The following is an 18,523-nucleotide window of genomic DNA, read 5'->3' as shown; positions in this document are numbered from 1 at the left end:
TGAGGCACGAAATCAGACATTGCACGGGGCTCCTAAGGCGCAAAAGTTCAGGCGCTACCCAATATCGGCGCGGACAGGCGCAGCGCAGGTGATCTCAATTACCGGAAACCACGAGACTTCCAGGTGCCGGCCGGCTCTTAAAGGGGTGGGTCAGTCAGCCTGAGCTGCCACACTCAACGCCCTGTAGGCCTCAGAATCGGCGCTCGCCCTTCTCTGGCGCAAGAAACTTGGTCAGGATGGAGAAGGTAAGACAGAGAGCAGAGCGCTTCAGCACTGAGGCTCTGGACCAGTTGGTGTCTGCAGTTGAGCGCCGTCGAGATGTTCTGTATCCTGACAATGGCAAGAGGCCGAATCAAAAGGCTCACCGGCGATCTTGGAGGGAGGTTTCTCTGAGGGTCAACTCCAGCAGCATGGCGACCAGGACCCCTGTTCAGTGCAGGAAGAAATTCAACGACCTCACTCGGGTCGTTAGGGTGAGTGTTGGTTATGCAAACTTCTGATTCCCTCCATCTGCACCTGACTTCGAGGACCCTGTTGCCATGATGCCCCAATGGCCATCTGTCAGCAAGCACCCATGGCCCTTTCTGGGCACACACATGGACATTTCACTCAAGGCCACATGTAAGGGCTCTTGCACCATGGGGGGCATGCGATGATCTCTCAAGGCCTCATGTAAGGGCTCTTGCACCATGGGGGGCATGAAATGATCTCTCAAGGCATCATGTTACAGAACTTCCCCTTCTTTCCCCTGCAGTCCAAGCTGGCGACGATCTGAAAGGACCAGCGTCGAACCGGTGGCGGACCTCCACAAGTGGTCACTCTCACGGATCTCGAGGAGAGAGTGCACCAGATTCTTGGAGGACATCTGTCTGGTCCTGTTACCACTGCAGCTGCCGACCCCATTCTCGACAGTGAGGGTAAGGCTCTCACCTTTTTCAGCTGTCTCCTTCCACTTGGTCCCCCCGCCAGCATGCTTCCTCAGTGTGCAGCCATGTCAGAGCCTTTCCGCCAACCTGTCCTTTTGCTAAAGCCACTCTTCCACCTCCCTGCTTTCAGATGATGCATCACCAACTCGGGCTCAATGCCCTGAAGCTGCCAGTGCCAGTGCCTCCGGAGGCGAGGATCAGGAAGAAGCCGGACCATCCGTTCCAATCTCAGGGGAGCATATACATCTACAGACTGGGGATAGTAGTTCCCTGGAGGGGAGGGGGGGCGCTCTGAGGATCAGACAGTTGCCGGAACAAGCGGCATGCAGCAACGCAAGGGGGGTACGCAAGTTCGGCCACCGTCTCCCCGGAGGGCAAGGCAGGTAGTGATGACTGCTGCACAGAGTGCAGAGGAGGTGTGTCGCCTGGCTGAAATGAGCACCCAGGCCCGGCTCAGGCACACTGAGCTGATGGCTGCAGTGGGGAGGATGCCTCAGTCAATAGATACACTGGCAAAGAGTGTGTTGGACTTCGGGGCAACAATGGAGAGGACTCTCCAGGGCTTTGGGGCAACAATGGATAGGACTCTCCAGGGCTTCGGGGCAACAATGGACAGGACTCTCCAAGGCTTCGGGGCAACAATGGAGAGGACTGTCGAGGGCTTTGGGCCAACAATGGAGAGGACTGTCCAGGGCTTCGAGGCCGCTATGGAAAGGACTGTTCAGGGCTTCGGACAATCCCTGGAAAGGTCTGTCCAGGGCTTGTCTGAGGCAGTGGAGCGGTCGGCACCGGCCTTGGCCGAAGCAATGGAAAGAACTGTCCAGGGCTTCTCCGAAGCACTGGCACCTGGCTCACAGGTCCTCACTGCTGCCACGCAGTCACTTGCCGGCCTCATCCACACCCAGATTGAGGCAACGCGAACTCTCACTGCAGCCACCCTATCTGCATCAGCTAGGATCACCCCGGGCCCTTCCAGTCCCATACAAGGCCAGGAATCAGTGGAGCATGCAATTGTGGCGGATGAGCCGAGCCGGTCCCCTCAGAGAGCCAGTGTGTCGTCCGACCATGGTGCAGGTGTCCTCTCTCAGCAGGTGACCATTGCACATGCCAGCGCTGGTACGTCTGCAGTGCAGCTGCCACCACCTGCAGGGGACACTGCTTCCAGCCATGCTCAGATCAAGCATCCTGCGTCCGCACCCTCCAAGCCCAGAGGTCGGCCAGGCCGTCCCTCAGGGGCTTCTGCGCTTCCACACAGTCAGCAGGCGTCCCCCAGCCTTCACCCCGCCACTGGGGTTCAGTTACGTAGGAGCAGCAGGGAGGGAAGGGGCTGACCGCGAAAGAGAAGTCGTTCTCCATCAAGGGGCCAGCAGTAGAGGGAGGTGCTGAGACGTTTCTTTGGCCAAATTCAAGGACACCCTCACCTGTTGTAATTGTTGGAAATGGTTTGTTTAGTTTTGCGGCTTTGCCGAAGAATTAACTGTTATTTTGTTAGTTATGGTCTCTGTTGACATGATGTTGTTTTGCTGTAATGAAAGACTTTTGTGACAATAAAGAGAAGTTTTAATGTGCTATGGTACATGTGACTAATTACAGTGATGCTGGCCTTCAGAGGCTTTCAAACATCCAAAGTGCGCAGGAGTAAAGACACTCATCATTCCGCCAGAGGGGCATCGATACGAGTCCTCATGAGCCTCTGACGGATGGCCCTTCCACTTTCAGGAGCCCTTCCATCTTCCTCCTCCTCCTCCTCCTCGTCCGCATGCTCCTCCTCCTCCTCCTCCTCCTCCGCCTGCTTCTCCAGGGTCAGAGGGAAGGTGATGAATTGACGCCTTCGCCTATAAAGGGCAGCTGTAACTTGCCGGATGCAACAGTGCACTGCAACCTGAGAGATATTCGCAATGTCCCCAATGGCTGACTGAAACGATCCATTGCCATAAAAATTGAGGGCAACAGTCAGTTTAACGGCCACCGACAGAGAAGTCCTGCACCGTAGACGTGGCTGCAGATCCTCAGCAAGCAGGCGGCACAGCTCAGTATCAACGTCCCTCCCGATTCGGAGCCTTCGCACACACTGCTCCTTCGACATGTCAAGGTATGACACCTGCTGCCTAAAGACCCTCGCAGCATACCCTCGGATTGGCCGACCTCCATTGCCCCTCCTCCTTCTGGCCAATCCCGGCCCTCTCTCCCGCCATCTCTCTGCCCCTTCATAGTGTTCGGCCATGAGGCCGTCGCCCTCCAAAGCATCTCCCATTCCGATGCCAGTTGGTCAAAAGGCTGTTAGGTCTAGTGCTCCAACTGCTCCGGACAGGTTTGAGGGTCCCAAGTACTCTAATGCTAAATTCCAAAAACTCTGCTCCACAGTAGCTCACCAACTCTCTCCACCAATGATCGCAATGAACAGGCCAAGTGGCTGAAGCTTCTATACTAGAGCTGTCCCCTTTAAATAGCGCCCCCCGACTCCGAGAAGGGCCTGCTAACGCTCCTTCGAACTGTCACTAATAGCGCTAGGCGTAAAGGCTCCGGGCGCCACCCAATATCCGCTCAGGCACCCCTAAAAGGCGTTGCACACTGAAATGACGTCATGATCTGCTTGCGCTCGCGGGCGCGCGCAAACACTTAGCGCAGGCGTTAAATGTATAGTCAATATGGGAGTTGTCGCTATCTTCATTGCGCCCGCCCCAACATTGGGTAACGCCCCAATTCTCGGTCTCTTTAGGCGCTAACCGCTGGCGCAAACAACCAAATTTCTAGGTCAGAGAGTAGGGATAATGGGTAGGTACTCAAATTGGCAGGATGTGACTCGTGGTGTTCCGCAGGGATCTGTGTTGGGGCTTCAACGATTCACAATATTTATTAACGACTTAGATGATGACATAGAAAGTCATATATCCAAATTTGCCAATAACACAAACATAGGCGGCATTGTAGGCAGTGTAGATGAAAGCATAAAATTAAAAAGGGATATTGATAGATTAAATGAATGGGTAAAACTGTGGCAAATGGATTTCAATGTAAGCAAATGTGAGGTCGTCCACTTTGGACCTAAAAAGGACAGAACAGGGTACTTTCTAAATGGTGAAAAGCTAAAAACAGTGGATGTCCAAAGAGACTGGGGGGTCCAGGTACATAGATCATTAAAATGTCATGAACAGGTACAGAAAGTAATCAAAAAGGCTAATGGAATGCTGGCCTTTATATCGAGAGGACTAGAGTACAAGGGGGTAGAAGTTATGCTGCAGCTATACAAAGTGCTGGTTAGACTACAACTGGAGTACTGTGAGCAGTTCTGGGCACCACACCTTAGGAAGGATATACTGGCCTTGGAGGGAGTGCAGCGTAGGGTTACCAGAATGATACCCGGACTTCAAGGGTTAATTTACGAGTAGAGATTACACAAATTAGGGTTGTATTCTCTAGAATTTAGAAGGTTGAGGGGTGATCTGATCGAAGTTTTCAGGATATTAAGGGGATCAGATAGGATAGATAGAGAGAAACTATTTCTGCTGTTTGGGGATTCTAGGTCTAGGGGGCATAGTCTAAAAATTAGAGCCAGACCTTTCAGGAGTGAAATTAGGAAACACTTCTACACACAAAGGGTGGTAGAAGTTTGGAACTCTCTTCCGCAAATGGAAATTGATGCTAGATCAATTGTTAATTTTAAATCGGAGATTGATAGCTTTTTGTTAACCAAAGGTATTAAGGGCCAAAGATGGATATATGGAGTTAGGTCGCAGATCAGCTATGATCTCATTGAATGGCGAAACAGGCTCGAGAGGCTGAATGGCCTACTCCTGTTCCTATATTCTTTACAATGATCTCTGTTCCTTTCTTAAAGGGGCTGGAATACAGTTCCACGTCAGCTGCCTTCTGATATCTCACACAAGTGATTATTGTTATAACAGGAGTGTAGAGTATGAGTGTCTATACGTTATTGGACCATGCGGGGTCTCATTGAAGAGCTCTATCCTGTAATCATCTCAGGTGCCTGCACAGGTGCACTTTAGAGCAGGGATGACTGAGAGCAGGGATGACTGGATAGTAATCAGGAGCAGGTATCTTGGCTGCTTCCCCCCCACAACAGCCCCCCTCCTCTCTAGCCCAGGGGCATCTCCTGGTTTTTATGTAGCTGGGTGGTGCAAATAGCCAACAAGGCATCACGTGAGAAGATAGATAATAACTCTTGGTAAAAAGGTGGATGAGAAATCTTAGTCCAAGAGGCCCAAATTATAAATACCCTTCATAATCACATTTTTGTTTTGATTGAGGTAGATTATATAGACTACACCTGCCCAACATGATATCGTTCAGAGAAAATAGACCCCGCATGAATATCGGTGAAGCAAAAGACAGTAACTGAGGGGAAACTGTTCGTCAAAAATCAAGGCATAACAAAATATACATTTTAAGGAATGAGAACTCAGCCATAGAAAGTAAATTTCAATGGTTAGATAAATTGATTCTGAAGGGAAAAGACCGCACCATGGGCCACTGACTTGGCCACGCAAAGCACAATTCACAACAAATGCTGTTATTTAGATTCATAGAATGTTACCGTACAGGAACAGGCCTGTTGGCCCTTCAAGTCTGCACTGGTGCTTTTCTTCACATGGCCTATCTCGTCTAAACCTCTATTTTTCTTTTTCAGGCAACTACTGAATTCCTTTTTGAAAGAAATTATGGACTGCTTCAACAACAAAAGGGAGAGGAGCTGTTTAGCACAAATAAACGAAACAAACTTGAGGGCAAAGAGACAGAAAAGGAAAATAACTGGATATATTTGGTATGGTAGGGATGCAATTTCTGCATTTAAAGCACAATCTATCAACTTAATTGAGTCACTGGATAATTTAAAGACACCTGGGAAAGTGTCTAACAGCAGTTAGCAAGTATATAGCTCCAGCGTTAACTTTCGCACACAATGAATGGTGTATGAAAGTGTGTTTACAAGGTTGGAATATAATTCAGGGATTTCCATGAGGCAGGCGTGAGGTTTAACTGGTCATAGAGCAATAGTACCTATAATGTAACTCTTTCCCCATAAAAAAACCATGGATACACCTGCACAAGATTTCCAACTTTGTTTTCCGAACTGTAGCTTTCAGTTCCAAAATTATGTTAAGTGACAACCTTGGGGACAAATGATTGATTTTGTTCTGCTTTCCTCAGATTTCAAAGGAAGAATTAAAGCCTCCAACCCTAACACTAATCACGATAGCAAAATACTGAGGATGCTGGAAATCCGAAATAACAACAGAAAATGCTGGAAAAACTCAGCAGGCCAGGCAACATCTGTGGAGAGAGAAATAGAGTCAACGTTTCAGGTCAAAACCCTTCGTCAGGACTGAAATAACACAGGAAATGAAACAGATTAAAAGGCCAGTTTGGGGGCTGGGAAATGGGGATGAGAGAACAAAAGAGAAGTGAAGAGACATTAAGAGGTATTCAAAATGAGACGAGATGGTGATAGGACTAGTACAGAGACAAAAGACGGCTATAGATTAGGTGTGAAATGCGCTGGCAGAATGACATTACGTTACTTTCACGTTACTTTCCCCAAATTATATTGTCAGATTGATCCTTTTTAAAGGAAATGTCATTACTTAAAGGGAAAAGGAAGTTTGGTGGGATTAGGGAGGGGGTTATAGTTCTGTACAAAGTAATATTTCTGCACATGCACTGTACAATCTTGTGTGTCACGTTTCCAGGACTGGAACAGGCACAATGCCAACTTAGTTGAGTCACTGGATAATTGACAGACAATGAGTGTGGCTACAAACATTTTAAGAATATATCAGTGGGACTAGTTGGTTTTGGCATGCTGACCTTTCACCTCATTCAGTGAAGATACATTAGAAGGAATATGGAAAGATTTATTTATCATTATGCACTTTTAGCAATTGTGCAGTCGACTGATGGCTTGAACTATGAAATAAGCTTCACTTTTTCAATCATGTGAATCCCTCAATCATGTTATCCTGTAGTCACACTTTCAGACCCCATTCACTGTGTGAGAGAGTTAACTGTGCAGATATTTAGATATTTACTAACTGTTGGCATCGTTCAATTATCCAATGACTCAATTTAATTGCTAGTTTGGACCTGCTGCCTGTTCCAGCCACAGAACCACACAGAACTGAAGGACTATTCGCAATTTTCAAAACATTGGAGATTTGTATTCTCTACTCGGATTTGGTTCTCCTCCTGACCCAAAACAATCCTGTATGAGTCTCAGAATTTGCTATCATCAGAGAACATAACAGTCCAAACACAGTGACAACAGGGACGTGCACAGCCTGAGTCCTAATTTAAAATGAATAAAACAATCCAGTATATTTATTGTGTGCCGTGTAAATGGATATAAACTGGTTTAGTCGATCTTATGACTGTAGAACTCTATGGTCTAATTACACATGATCTATTTTGGAATGAACTATGCAAGGGGTATGCTGGGTATCAGCTGGAAGGACACAAAGGCTGATGTGAAGTAATTAGGAGGGGTAGTCCGTGTGCAGTAACAGTGCATGTAATAATGAGATTTTCTTATTGAAGCACCCGAGCCCATAGTGCAGGACACCAAATGGTTGAAAAGAGTAGGAGGATGAGTGTCATTTGACGAGATCAAGTTTGGACTTCATAAGCTTGCAAATTGTAGATTGTGTCGGGCAGAGATGTACATTGTTTAGCTGTAAATTAATACCCTCAGAAGGAAGATAAAATGGCAAAAGGCCAAATCTGAGATGGTCAGACTTACAAGAAAACCTGGATGGAGGAATGACAATGGAGAGACAGCTGTAGGAGGTGGCGGGAATCATGATGACAAGGTCTTGTGGCATCTCTTGTCTGGTTATGATGACTGACTAGTTTATTATCAGTCTCTTCCATTTTTTATGCACAGTCAGTATCTACCAATACTCATCCTTACCCCACCCCCTTCCCAGTTTCACACAACACTGAATGATAGACAAGGCCTTTGTGTTTTCTGAAAGTCTAAAGGAAATGCAATCCTCAGGCCCCCCAGCACCAGCTACCTGATTAGGTAAACACTTGTCACATTCCCGTATAAACACAATTGACAAATCCTATCCTAATCAGCCGTTCTTCAGAAACCTTAGGAATGGGAACAAGGGTCTCTTTATTCTCGTGTTTTTTTCTTTAGAAATGTAAACCTAGTTCAAAAGAGAAGGAAGAAATCTGTCAGTTATAATTAGTTGTGTTTATAAAACTTTAACTCCCGGATTTCTTCACACTATAGAGTTTGCTTGAGTTATGGTTAATTAAGTAAATTAAAGTAACAGAATCCCTTTCTGTCGGACTACAGAAACTGCATTCAATTATTGCCACTACTTGAGTGACATCTTTTTTGCTGACCTCAGTCTTTACACACACAGTCCTCAAAATGTTTTACATTGGATAGAATGAACATTAACTCTTGAAAGACCAAACCTCTCGATGTTATATTATAGTCAAGCAGTTCTGATAATGATACAAACTATTGGAGTGAAGCTTTGAACATTTTAAGAAAATATCAGTGGAGTTAAAGTTAATTTAGCATGCTGACCTTTCATCTTGTTCAATGGAATTCATTGGAATCACATTGGAAGTAATATTAATGCAATGATTTATTTACTATTATGCACCTTTGTCAGCCCAGACTGATAGCTTGAACCATAATATAGAAAGAAAAGGCACTGGTTTGGATAAAGCACCTTCAGGACATATGACGAAATGAACAGGTGATGTACTGGATGCCTCTGGAAATGGGGCCATATAGGGCAACCTGGACCCACTGCCTAACGATCTACTCACTCAAAGATTCCTTGCAATGCCTCAATGCCCCTTTAAAAAAGATGCCAACTAGTGAAGCCAGAGGGGTCATCGTTATCATAGCTTGTCACTCCAAAACCGCAGCCAGAATCTAATGCCATGTATCTCAATAGTTCCTCGGAAGTAGAGGATGTTGAAAGAGGGGCACTCCAACAGGCAGTGTTCAAGTGTTTGCCTAAGCACTCCATGTTCACATTTGGGGCTGTTTCTCAGCTTCCACTTGGTCATATTGCCAACAGTCTTTGCCACCCCAGCTCTTGCTCATTTTGGGTACAACAGCATTTTCATGCAACATCAGTGCCTGGATGGCGTTGTTCTGAAGGAACCAGGTTCTCCAAGATCATTGGCATATCCTGCCAATGTGCAACTCTGTGGCCTTCTACAATTTTGGGGTACGGCATTTTCAGAGGCAAAACTCTTTCTAGACTTCGGCCCTTTGGGTGGTGGAATGTGATCTTGCAGTGGGCTTATAGTTTATAGTGTAGGACCGTGCACCTGTTTTTGTCTTTACTTTTTTACTGAAGACATTCAGCCTCATTGATGGTGGTGGAATCCCCACCAGGCAGTATTGTGACAGTGTGGGACTCAGTTTCAAAGCCCCTGTGATGACCCTGCATGATTGATTAAGTGCAGTATCAGTTTTGTGTGCATGGCTTCAGTGTGACCTTACTGGGGTACAGCACTCGGCAATTGAGTAACACAGGGAGACTGGTTGCTCAGGGTTAGCTCCCCATTTTGTGTTGGCCAATTTCTGGAGCACATATTTCCTGGCATTTACTTCCTTTTTCACCTTCTCGATGTGCTCTTTGAATGTCAGCGTTTGGTCTAATGTGAGTTCAAGTTACAACAGATACTCATAGTGCTCAAGGATTGTACCATCCCAAGTTCTCTGGTGTTTTTGCTGGGCCTGATGGTGTTTCAGGTGGAGGGTGCATGCTGGTGTCTTGCAATGGTTGGTATGGTAGTTAGGATGGGCCTTCCAATGGTGGCGATGCAGAGAACATCTGCATAGATGAATCTTTGCACATTGAGTGTCAGCTGTGGCTCAGTTGGTAACACACTTGCCTCGGAGTCAGAAGGTTGTGGGTTCAAGTCCCACGCCAGGGACTTGAACACATAAAGCTAGGCTGACACTCCAGTGCAGTGCTGAGGGAGTGCTGCTCTGTCAGAGGTGCCGTCTTTTGGCTGAGACGTTAAACCGAGGCCCCGTCTGCTCTCTCAGGTGGATGTAAAAGATCCCATGGCACTATTTCGAAGAGGAGCAGGGGAGTTATCCCTGGTGTCCTGGCCAATATTTATCCCTCAACCAACATAAAAAACAGATTATCTGGTCATTATCACATTGCTGTTTGTGGGAGCTTGCTGTGCTGCCACGTTTCCCACATTACAACAGTGACTCCACTTCAAAAAAAAGTACTTCATTGGCTGTAAAGCGCTTTGAGACGTTCGGTGGTCATGAAAGGCGCTATATAAATGCAAGTCTTTCTTTGGGGAATTCTGGTTGGTCATTTGTGTAGACATTAAACAGCACTGAGCCTTGGGGCAATCCATTACAGTGAGTATGCCAGTGGCTTTTCTGACCATCCCTCTCGGCAAAGAAATGTCAATTCTGGAGCAGGAAGCAGATGACATGGACTGTCTTGCTATTTCTCAAAACTCATGCCAGCCATAAGCAATCAACAAAGGCAGATGTATTCACGTTGTGACCTTTGTTGATCTCCCATTGTAAGTAACCATGGGAGACCAAATCTGACAGCACACCAAGACCGCAATAGTGAGTGTGGTGAAAGGAAAGCACCCCAACCCAAAACCCAAACTAAAATGCCTTGTGCTAATTATTTGCTCCAGCCATTTATGCCACTCCCTTCACACACAATGGCCTACATAGTCTGACCAACACACCAAAGCCACTTGTGTAAGACATGAATGAATCAAGTACCATATATTTACTTACACAATATACACTGACTGAACCTGATACGTTTATGCTTCTTTTTGTCCATTTCTTCCCTCTCATTTTCACACCAGCTCTCCTGTAGGTGCTAACTCTTGCTAAGGTACAGTTCAGCAGGGTTTTGGTGGCCCTCTGGTACCACAGCCACGTTGCAAGTCCAGTGTGAGCATGATTGCCAAATCCAGTCCTATCCTGACCCAACGTCCAAATGCACACACTTTTCAGCAGGTGTCATTGGATAGCAATCAGGAGCATGCACCCTGAATGATTTCCCTCTCCCTAATCCACGGGTGCTGAGGCCAATCAGAGAGCTGTTCCAGCCATGTCAGCACACAAGGGGGATTGAACCTGACATTTTCTTGGTCTGTACAGCTCAGTACCACACCAGATGATGGATTGCTACCTATCAGGGCCACTGAAGTTGTTTTGTAAATCTCCACCCCATTTTTGTTTTCTCTGTGATAATTAAGTGGAAAAAAATATATATATATTAATCATATTGGAAATAACATTCATCCAACAAGTAGACAGCAGGTTTACCATAATACTTTATTATAATCGGCCAGGCCTCGCTTCCTTCATGACTTCCAGGCATGCATCGAAACAGCTCGGAGTTAAAATCAACCCCATTGTGTCTATTTAGGAGCCCAATAATCAGCCTTGTTTATTTTCTAAGTAAATGCTTTGAACAGCTCAGCCAAACTGCATATTGAAATTTATCAGTGTGTGCCAGTAACATGGACTCAACAACACCACAGAATATCAAAAGTCAACGTGAAGAATTCCCTTTCTTACTCCACAACTGGAATAAGCAACAAACCATCCAAACCCAAAAAGGCCAACAAGGAATTCAATGGACAATAAAAGGTTATAAAATGTTGTAATACAACAAATTGGACAGCCATCTACTGCCAAATGCAGGCATTTGTGGAGAACAGTCAGATACGAACTCCAAGGTCTCTTTGCTGCCAGGAATGGTAAACAGAGCACTCTTCTGGCGTTCAAGAGGGGGACATATCAAAAAAAATTGTGTGCATTCAAGATTGTGAAGGGAATTGACAAGACTAAACTCAGCATAATGAGGTAGATTTGGCAATGCTGGCACAGGGCTTCATGTGAAGGGGAAATATATCAATCATTTGGGAGTCAGCCTTCTCAATCCACGGCTTGTATGTTTTGCCATCTACAGTATAACTGGATGGGAGACTGCAAGCTATGAATCGGGCACGCTGAATGTCCATGTTGGGAGTGGTAAATGTACCTATTGTTCACTATGGCAAAGGGATCAAATACTAGTGGAACTATCGTTAAAATCAGGAGTAAGAAGGGAAGGAAAGTCAGGCAGAACTTTTTTACCCAAAAGATAATAACCCTGTGGAAAAGAAATCAGGGAGACCAATGGATTGCATAATATACATGGAGGCAACGAGGTGTGTTTCTAGAGTGTGAAAACAGGATTGGGCTTGACAGTGATAACTTGCAAAGTTGAATATCCTGCTGACCTTTACTAGGCTAACTCATGAAGGCTGCCCAATTGAGTGAGGTACCAGACGGTTGGTGTCACTCCTGTTTTCACTCTCTAGAAACGCATCTGGTTGCCTCCAGGTATACTATGCACTCTTTTGGTCTCCCTGATTTCTTACTCCTGTGGAATTATACCCAGCACAAGTCAATACTTTCAGAAAGTACAAAAAATAATTTAAAAGGTAAATGGAATATTGGCCTTTATCTCAAGAGGGCTGGAATTCAAAGGGGTGGAAGCTATGTTACAGCTGTACAGAGCTCTGGTTCGCAGTACTGCATTCAGTTCTGGTCACCGCATCTCTGGAAGGATATGCTGGGCTTAGAATGGGTGCAGCACGGATTCACCAGAATGGTATAAAAGGGTTAAATTATGATGACGGGTTGCATAGGCTAGGCTTGTATTTGTTTGACGATTGAAGATTAAGGGGTGATCGCATTGAGGTGTTTAAGATGATGAAAGGATTTGATAGGGTAGATCGAGAACAACTATTTCCTCTGGTGGGAGAGTCCAAAACAAGGGGGAATAACCTTAAAATTAGAGCTCGGCCATTCAGGGTATCCCGTCAGAAAGCAGTGCTTCACACAAATGGTAGTGGAAATCATAGAAAGATACAGCACAGAAGGAGGCTATTCGGCCAATCGTGTCTGTGCCGGCTCTTTGAAAGAGCGATCCAATTAGTCCCATTCCCCCTGCTTTTTCTCCATAGCTCTGTAATCTTTTTCTCTTCAAGTATTTATCCAATTCCTTTTTGAAAGTTACTCCTGAATCTGCTTCCACCGTCCTTTCAGGCAGTGCATTCCAGATCACAACAACTCGCTGTGTAAAAAAATTAAATAATCGCCTCTGGTTCTTTTGCCTGTCACCTTAAATCTATGTCCTCAGGTAACTGACCCTTCTACCAATGCAAAAAGTTTCTCCTTATTTACTCTATCAAAACTATTCATGATTTTGAATACATCTATCAAATCTGGAACTTTCTCCTCATAAAAGCCGCTGAGGCTAGGTCAATGGAAAATTTCAAAACTGAGATCGATAGACTTTGTTAGGCAAGGTTATTAAGGGTTATGTGTGTGCCCTCAGATACAGTAGTTTACATTTCTTGGTGGTACTTGATACACTGGGATTAAATTCTGATTGCTCCTTAATTCTGCATATGCATATAGTTTCTTCAACATCTCGCATTCCTTATGAGCCCCAATGTACCTTACAACCAGCTAAAAATATCCCAGAATGATTGTTAAAGGAATCATTTTTAAAGTGTAAAGGAATTTAAAGAAGTCCTGTGAGGTAACTTTATTAGTTTCTTTGCCAGCAGGGAGCTTTGCCTGCTGACACTGGAGCACAGAAATATGGGCACATACTGATTTTACAACCATTATGGTCGGAACATCATGAATTTCTCAAGTGCAAGCCAGTGGGCAAGGCTCTGTGCTGGTAAGAGGGATTCATAAAATCTGCCTTCGTATCTCCTTATGTGTTATCCCATTTTTCTCCCTCAACTTCTAGGAACATAGGAACAGGAGTAGGCCATTCAGCCCCATGAGCCAAGGCGGGTAGGTGGAGTTAAGATACAGATCAGCCATGATCTGACTGAATGGCGGAACAGGCTAATAAAATTACCTCACACGTCTCTTTAAATTCCTTTACACCTTAAAAATGATTCCTTTAACAATAATTCTGGGATATTTTTAGCTGGTTGTAAGGTACATTGGGGCTCGTAAGGAATGCGAGATGTTGAAGAAATGCTGCACATATGCAGAATTAAGGAGCAATCAGAATTTAATCCCAATGTATCAAGTACCACCAAGAAATGTAAACAACTACTTCACTGTATCTGAGGGAACACAAATGTACAATAACAAAGTCAAGTTTTAGTGAAATTTGAACGAAAGAAAATTGTGACCCAGGCCCCTGTGGTTTCCAAAACCACACCAACGAGTTGGTGTTGAAATAAATTGGTGTGTTGCACAGATTATAGATTTTTCCCTAACACAAAGCAATAAGAATGCGTTGCAAAGGTTACAGGGACAGATCGATTCCGTTCCTGTCATGTGAAAAGGTCTGTTCATCACAAAGTACAAATGTCAGAAACATTCATTTAAGACGAATACAGAATTAAAATGGAAGGAAATGGGACCCACTTTAGACATTGAAATAAGTCGGAAAAAATAAATTCTTGCAAGAAATAAGAATTCCACTCAACAGCAAATGTTTCTCTAATCAAACGATTCATTTTTTTTTTGCAGAGTAAAATATCATGGGTAAGATTGCGGTTGTATATTAAGCTGACCCTGGAATATGATGTCCCCACAAATTCTGTCTGGTTAGTCTCTCAACAATTAATATCTTGACTGTCAAAAATCCAGCTCATGCAATGGCTGATTGCTTAAATGCAGCACAACTAGGATCGTCTCATATTTAATTCTATCCGTTCTATAATTTTAATAGGGGCTCTGTGGAAAGTAGGTTCAACTCTGCTTCCTAATTGCCTTGCATTTTTTTTTGCTGGAAGTCATGAAAAGCAGAGAAAACAGCTGTGAATTCACGCTGGGTCAATATCTCAAAGCTAGGTAGACTGTTAATAGAGGTTACAGATAGCTGGTGTAGGAAATGGAAAACTATGATACTGTTGGATGTAAGGATGCTCTTTTGAGGTAGGGGCTGAGGCACATTATTGATCAGTGTGGGAGTGTTCAAAATCGTGAAAGAGTTTGAGAGGGTAAATAGTGAAAATTTATTTTCTCTGGTTAGTCAGTTAGTAACAAGTTTTGCCAAGTGACAGAGGTTTGAGATCCAGGAGTCACCTGGCACCACACGAGTAATACAAGCAAGTGTTTAAACACTCAACCGTAGGAAACTCATGAGGAGCCAGGAGCATCACCAATCCAGGCTGTTCCTAACACTGAGTTTAACTAACAGAGGGTTTCATTATTTATACCTTTCCTGAAACACACCTACTTGTGCTGTTTCTTTGTCTACAACTGTAACTGTAACTCAGCAGATGCACGTGACTGGTTTCGGCGCAAAGCTCTGTGGACGAGAGGACCAAATTCTTATCTGCACCAATCCTCAAGGCTGCCGAATCCTGCATTCCTTACCTTGCTATACTGAACTCATCTCTCAGGCGCTAGTACAGGTGTGATGAGCCAAATGGCCTCCTTCTGTGCTGAAATTTCTATGATTCTTTGAGTCTAGAGATGCATCTAGAGATAAAAGACTACAACAGGACTTTTTCCGGCCTACTTAATTTACCTAATTTACCCTTAGCTAATTTACCAAAATGTTACAAGTCCTACAGAGCTTCCAATCTTTGAATAGGCTGCCAGGGTCACTATCCCTTAGTTGACAACTCTAGCTCATTGGGTAGTTGGAGTCTTGTGCTGTGCGGGCTGTAAAGGAGACCAGTACTAATAAGGTTTGCAAGCACATACTACAGGAGGCAGCAGTCACTCACTGTGTAATTTACACACACTGGATTGTAAGCATTGGTCCCACAGATGAAAAGCGAGCTGCTATTCCTCTTCAGAAGTACTTTGATAAAGTTCCGACATTCTGCCTGAAAGTAGAAAAAAACAAATGATCACTCCTGCTGAACAATCTGCTCTCCTCATAATTTAGAGGTTTAAAAAAAAAGACATACTATCTCTCTACTTTTCATGAAATAAATTAAAAAAAATATTTTAACACTTTAGACTGCCAGTAGCTTTGGGGAAGCTTCCATTTCTGTTCTGTTTGCTTTGAACTCAGGCTCTGAGACACTAAAACAAACATGAATGTTACAACAACACACCTATTTAAACATCAGCAATTGCTCCATTTTGGAGGCGGCAACAAGTTTAGAAAAGAAGATTTTCATTGGCTGCAAAAATGTGTTTTCCAATCAACTGAAAGCCTGCACTTGCAATATTGATCATCATGGATGCGACCTGGCCAATTTTTGATTTGATTTTATGTATCAATACTTCAAGCATCTCTGTAGTTGTAATGTAGTTATAAAGTACCATAAAAATTTTATTACCGAGATATCTTCACTGCTCTCCTCCCTCAACCTCTGCCCCGAACGACTTCTCATCCTCGGTGATTTCAACCTCCATCTCAATTCATCATGCTCTCTCTCTCCCGAGTTCACTAGCCTCCTATCCTCCCTTAATCTCTCCCTCCATGTAAACTCCCCAACCCATATTCACGGCCACCCACTCGACCTTGCCATCTCCTGTTGCCTTGCTACTCCCATCGTGTCAATCGCAGATAAGGCCATCTCTGACCACTTCCTCATATCGCTCTCCACCCACATCCCCCTTCCACCCACCTCGCCACCCCCCCCACTCTCTCTCCCAACTCTCTTACAACTGTACTTATGAAATCCCAACTGTCCAGCCTTTGGCCCTCCATTCACCATGGCATTTCTGTAGCTACCGATCTGCTCAACCATACCCTCACCACCACCTTTGATGCCCTTGTCCCTATTAACCAATTATTACTCTCTCAGCCTGGCCATTCCCCCTGGTACAGCCCTCATCTTCGCTCCCTGAAGTCCAAGGGACACAGACTTGAACGGATATGGCGGACAACTGGTCTAGCCATTCACCGCCAGATCTGGCTGGACCACATAAAGCATTATCGGGTTCTACTCTCATCTGCCAAAATTGCTCACTATTCCAGAATCATTCTGGAATGCAAAGATAAACCCTAGCTCCTACTCTCTACTGCTAACCGTCTTCTTAAACCCCTCACCCTGTCTCCTCCACCCTCACCTTTGACAACAAGTGTGAGGAGCTCATGGACTTCTTTGTCTCTAAGATTGAGACCATCCGTTCAGCTGCCTTTGCCACTTCCCTCCCTTCCTTCCCCTAGCCCGCCGGACCAAACTTCAGCTCCCTCTGCCTAGCCCTGAACTCGCATCTTTCTCCAGTTTCTCTCTGATCTTCCCTCATGACCTGTCCGCGCTCATCTTGTTCATGCGACCCACTTCCTGCTCCCTCGACCCTATTCCCACCAAACTGCTAACCACCCAACTTCCTTTTCTGGCTTCCCTGTTGGCTGACATTGTTAATGGTTCTCTCTCCTCGGGTACTGTTCCCCTCTCCCTCAAATCTGCCGTCATCACCCTCTCCTCAAAAGAATAACTCTTGACCCCTCCGTCCTTGCAAACTACTGCCCCATCTCCAACCTCCCTTTCCTCTCCAAAGTCCTTGAACGTGTTGTCGCCTCCCAAATCCGTGCCAATCTTTCCCGCAATTCCATATTTGAATCGCTCCAATCAGGTTTCCGCCCTTGCTACAGTATCGAAACGGCTCTCATCAAAGTCACAAATGACATCCTTTGTAACTGTGACAAAGGTAAACTATCCCTCCTTGACTTGTCTGCAGCCTTTGACATGGTTGACCACTCCATCCTTCTCCAACGTCTCTCCACCGTCGTCCAGCTCTGTGCTCCTCTAATTCTGCCCTCTTGAGCATCCCTGATTATAATGGTTCAACCATTGGTGGCCGTACCTTCTGTTGCCTAGGCCCTAAACTCTGGAATTTCCTGCCTAAACCTTTTTGCCTCACTACCTCTCTTTCCTCCTTTAAGACACTCCTTAAAACCTATCTCTTCAACCAAGCTTTTGGTCACCTGCCCTAATCTCTCCTTATAAGGCTCAGTGTCAAATTTTTTGTCTTTTAATACTCCTGTGAAGCACCTTGGGACGTTTTACTTCATTAAAGGCACTATATAAATACAAGTTGTTGTTGTATTATCTTATGGCTTGGTAGGAGCATGCTCAGTTTGCTTTGGCCTAATTAACAAGCACATGGACTAGCAACTCATCGTGTCCCTGTCCTTCATTTGTTCTACCCACATATATTACATTTTGGTGACGAGGTTGGGATCCAAAAGCCATTTTGGGGATCATGGAAGGACACAATAAAAAAGCTTAAGCTGAATTTGAGACACCTAAACTGAATTTTTGCGATGTTTTACCATTAATTCTCATGCAGAATCGTCTGTGCTTCGCCTTCGATTCTCACATGTACACAGGTAGCGTGCAGAGTCACTGATCGACAGGATCGGGACAATCACAGCCACGCCTATGGGATTCATCGGAAGCCTCGGCATGTATGACCGAGCTCGCGAACCATTCAGCTCTTACATTGAGTGGATGGAGATGTTGTTTTTGAAGATCAATAACATTATTGAGACTGAAGGTGCAGGTGAGAATGTTCAAGCTCAAAATAAAGTAATTTGTGAACGGAAGAAAGGATTTTTTTCTAAACATAGAAACATAGAAGACGGTGGCATAGTGGTTAG

The 18,523-nt window shown here is 44.9% G+C and overlaps 1 protein-coding gene across 1 annotated transcript in view; it reads right to left on the bottom strand.

Annotated features, from left to right (window-relative positions):
• Positions 1-18,523, bottom strand: part of LOC147108294 (semaphorin-6B-like) — a 789,919-nt gene that overhangs the window by 194,294 nt on the left and 577,102 nt on the right. The window contains exon 7 of the mRNA XM_086004876.1: positions 15,687-15,788. Coding sequence (XP_085861002.1) covers positions 15,687-15,788 — 102 coding nt within the window. The remainder of the gene's footprint in view (positions 1-15,686; positions 15,789-18,523) is intronic.

The sequence above is a fragment of the Somniosus microcephalus genome, chromosome 13 (genome assembly GCF_052327205.1).
Source record: "Somniosus microcephalus isolate GS21.2 chromosome 13, FLI_Smic_1.0, whole genome shotgun sequence".
NCBI lineage: Eukaryota > Metazoa > Chordata > Chondrichthyes > Squaliformes > Somniosidae > Somniosus > Somniosus microcephalus.
This window is presented reverse-complemented; position numbering and strand designations above follow the sequence as displayed.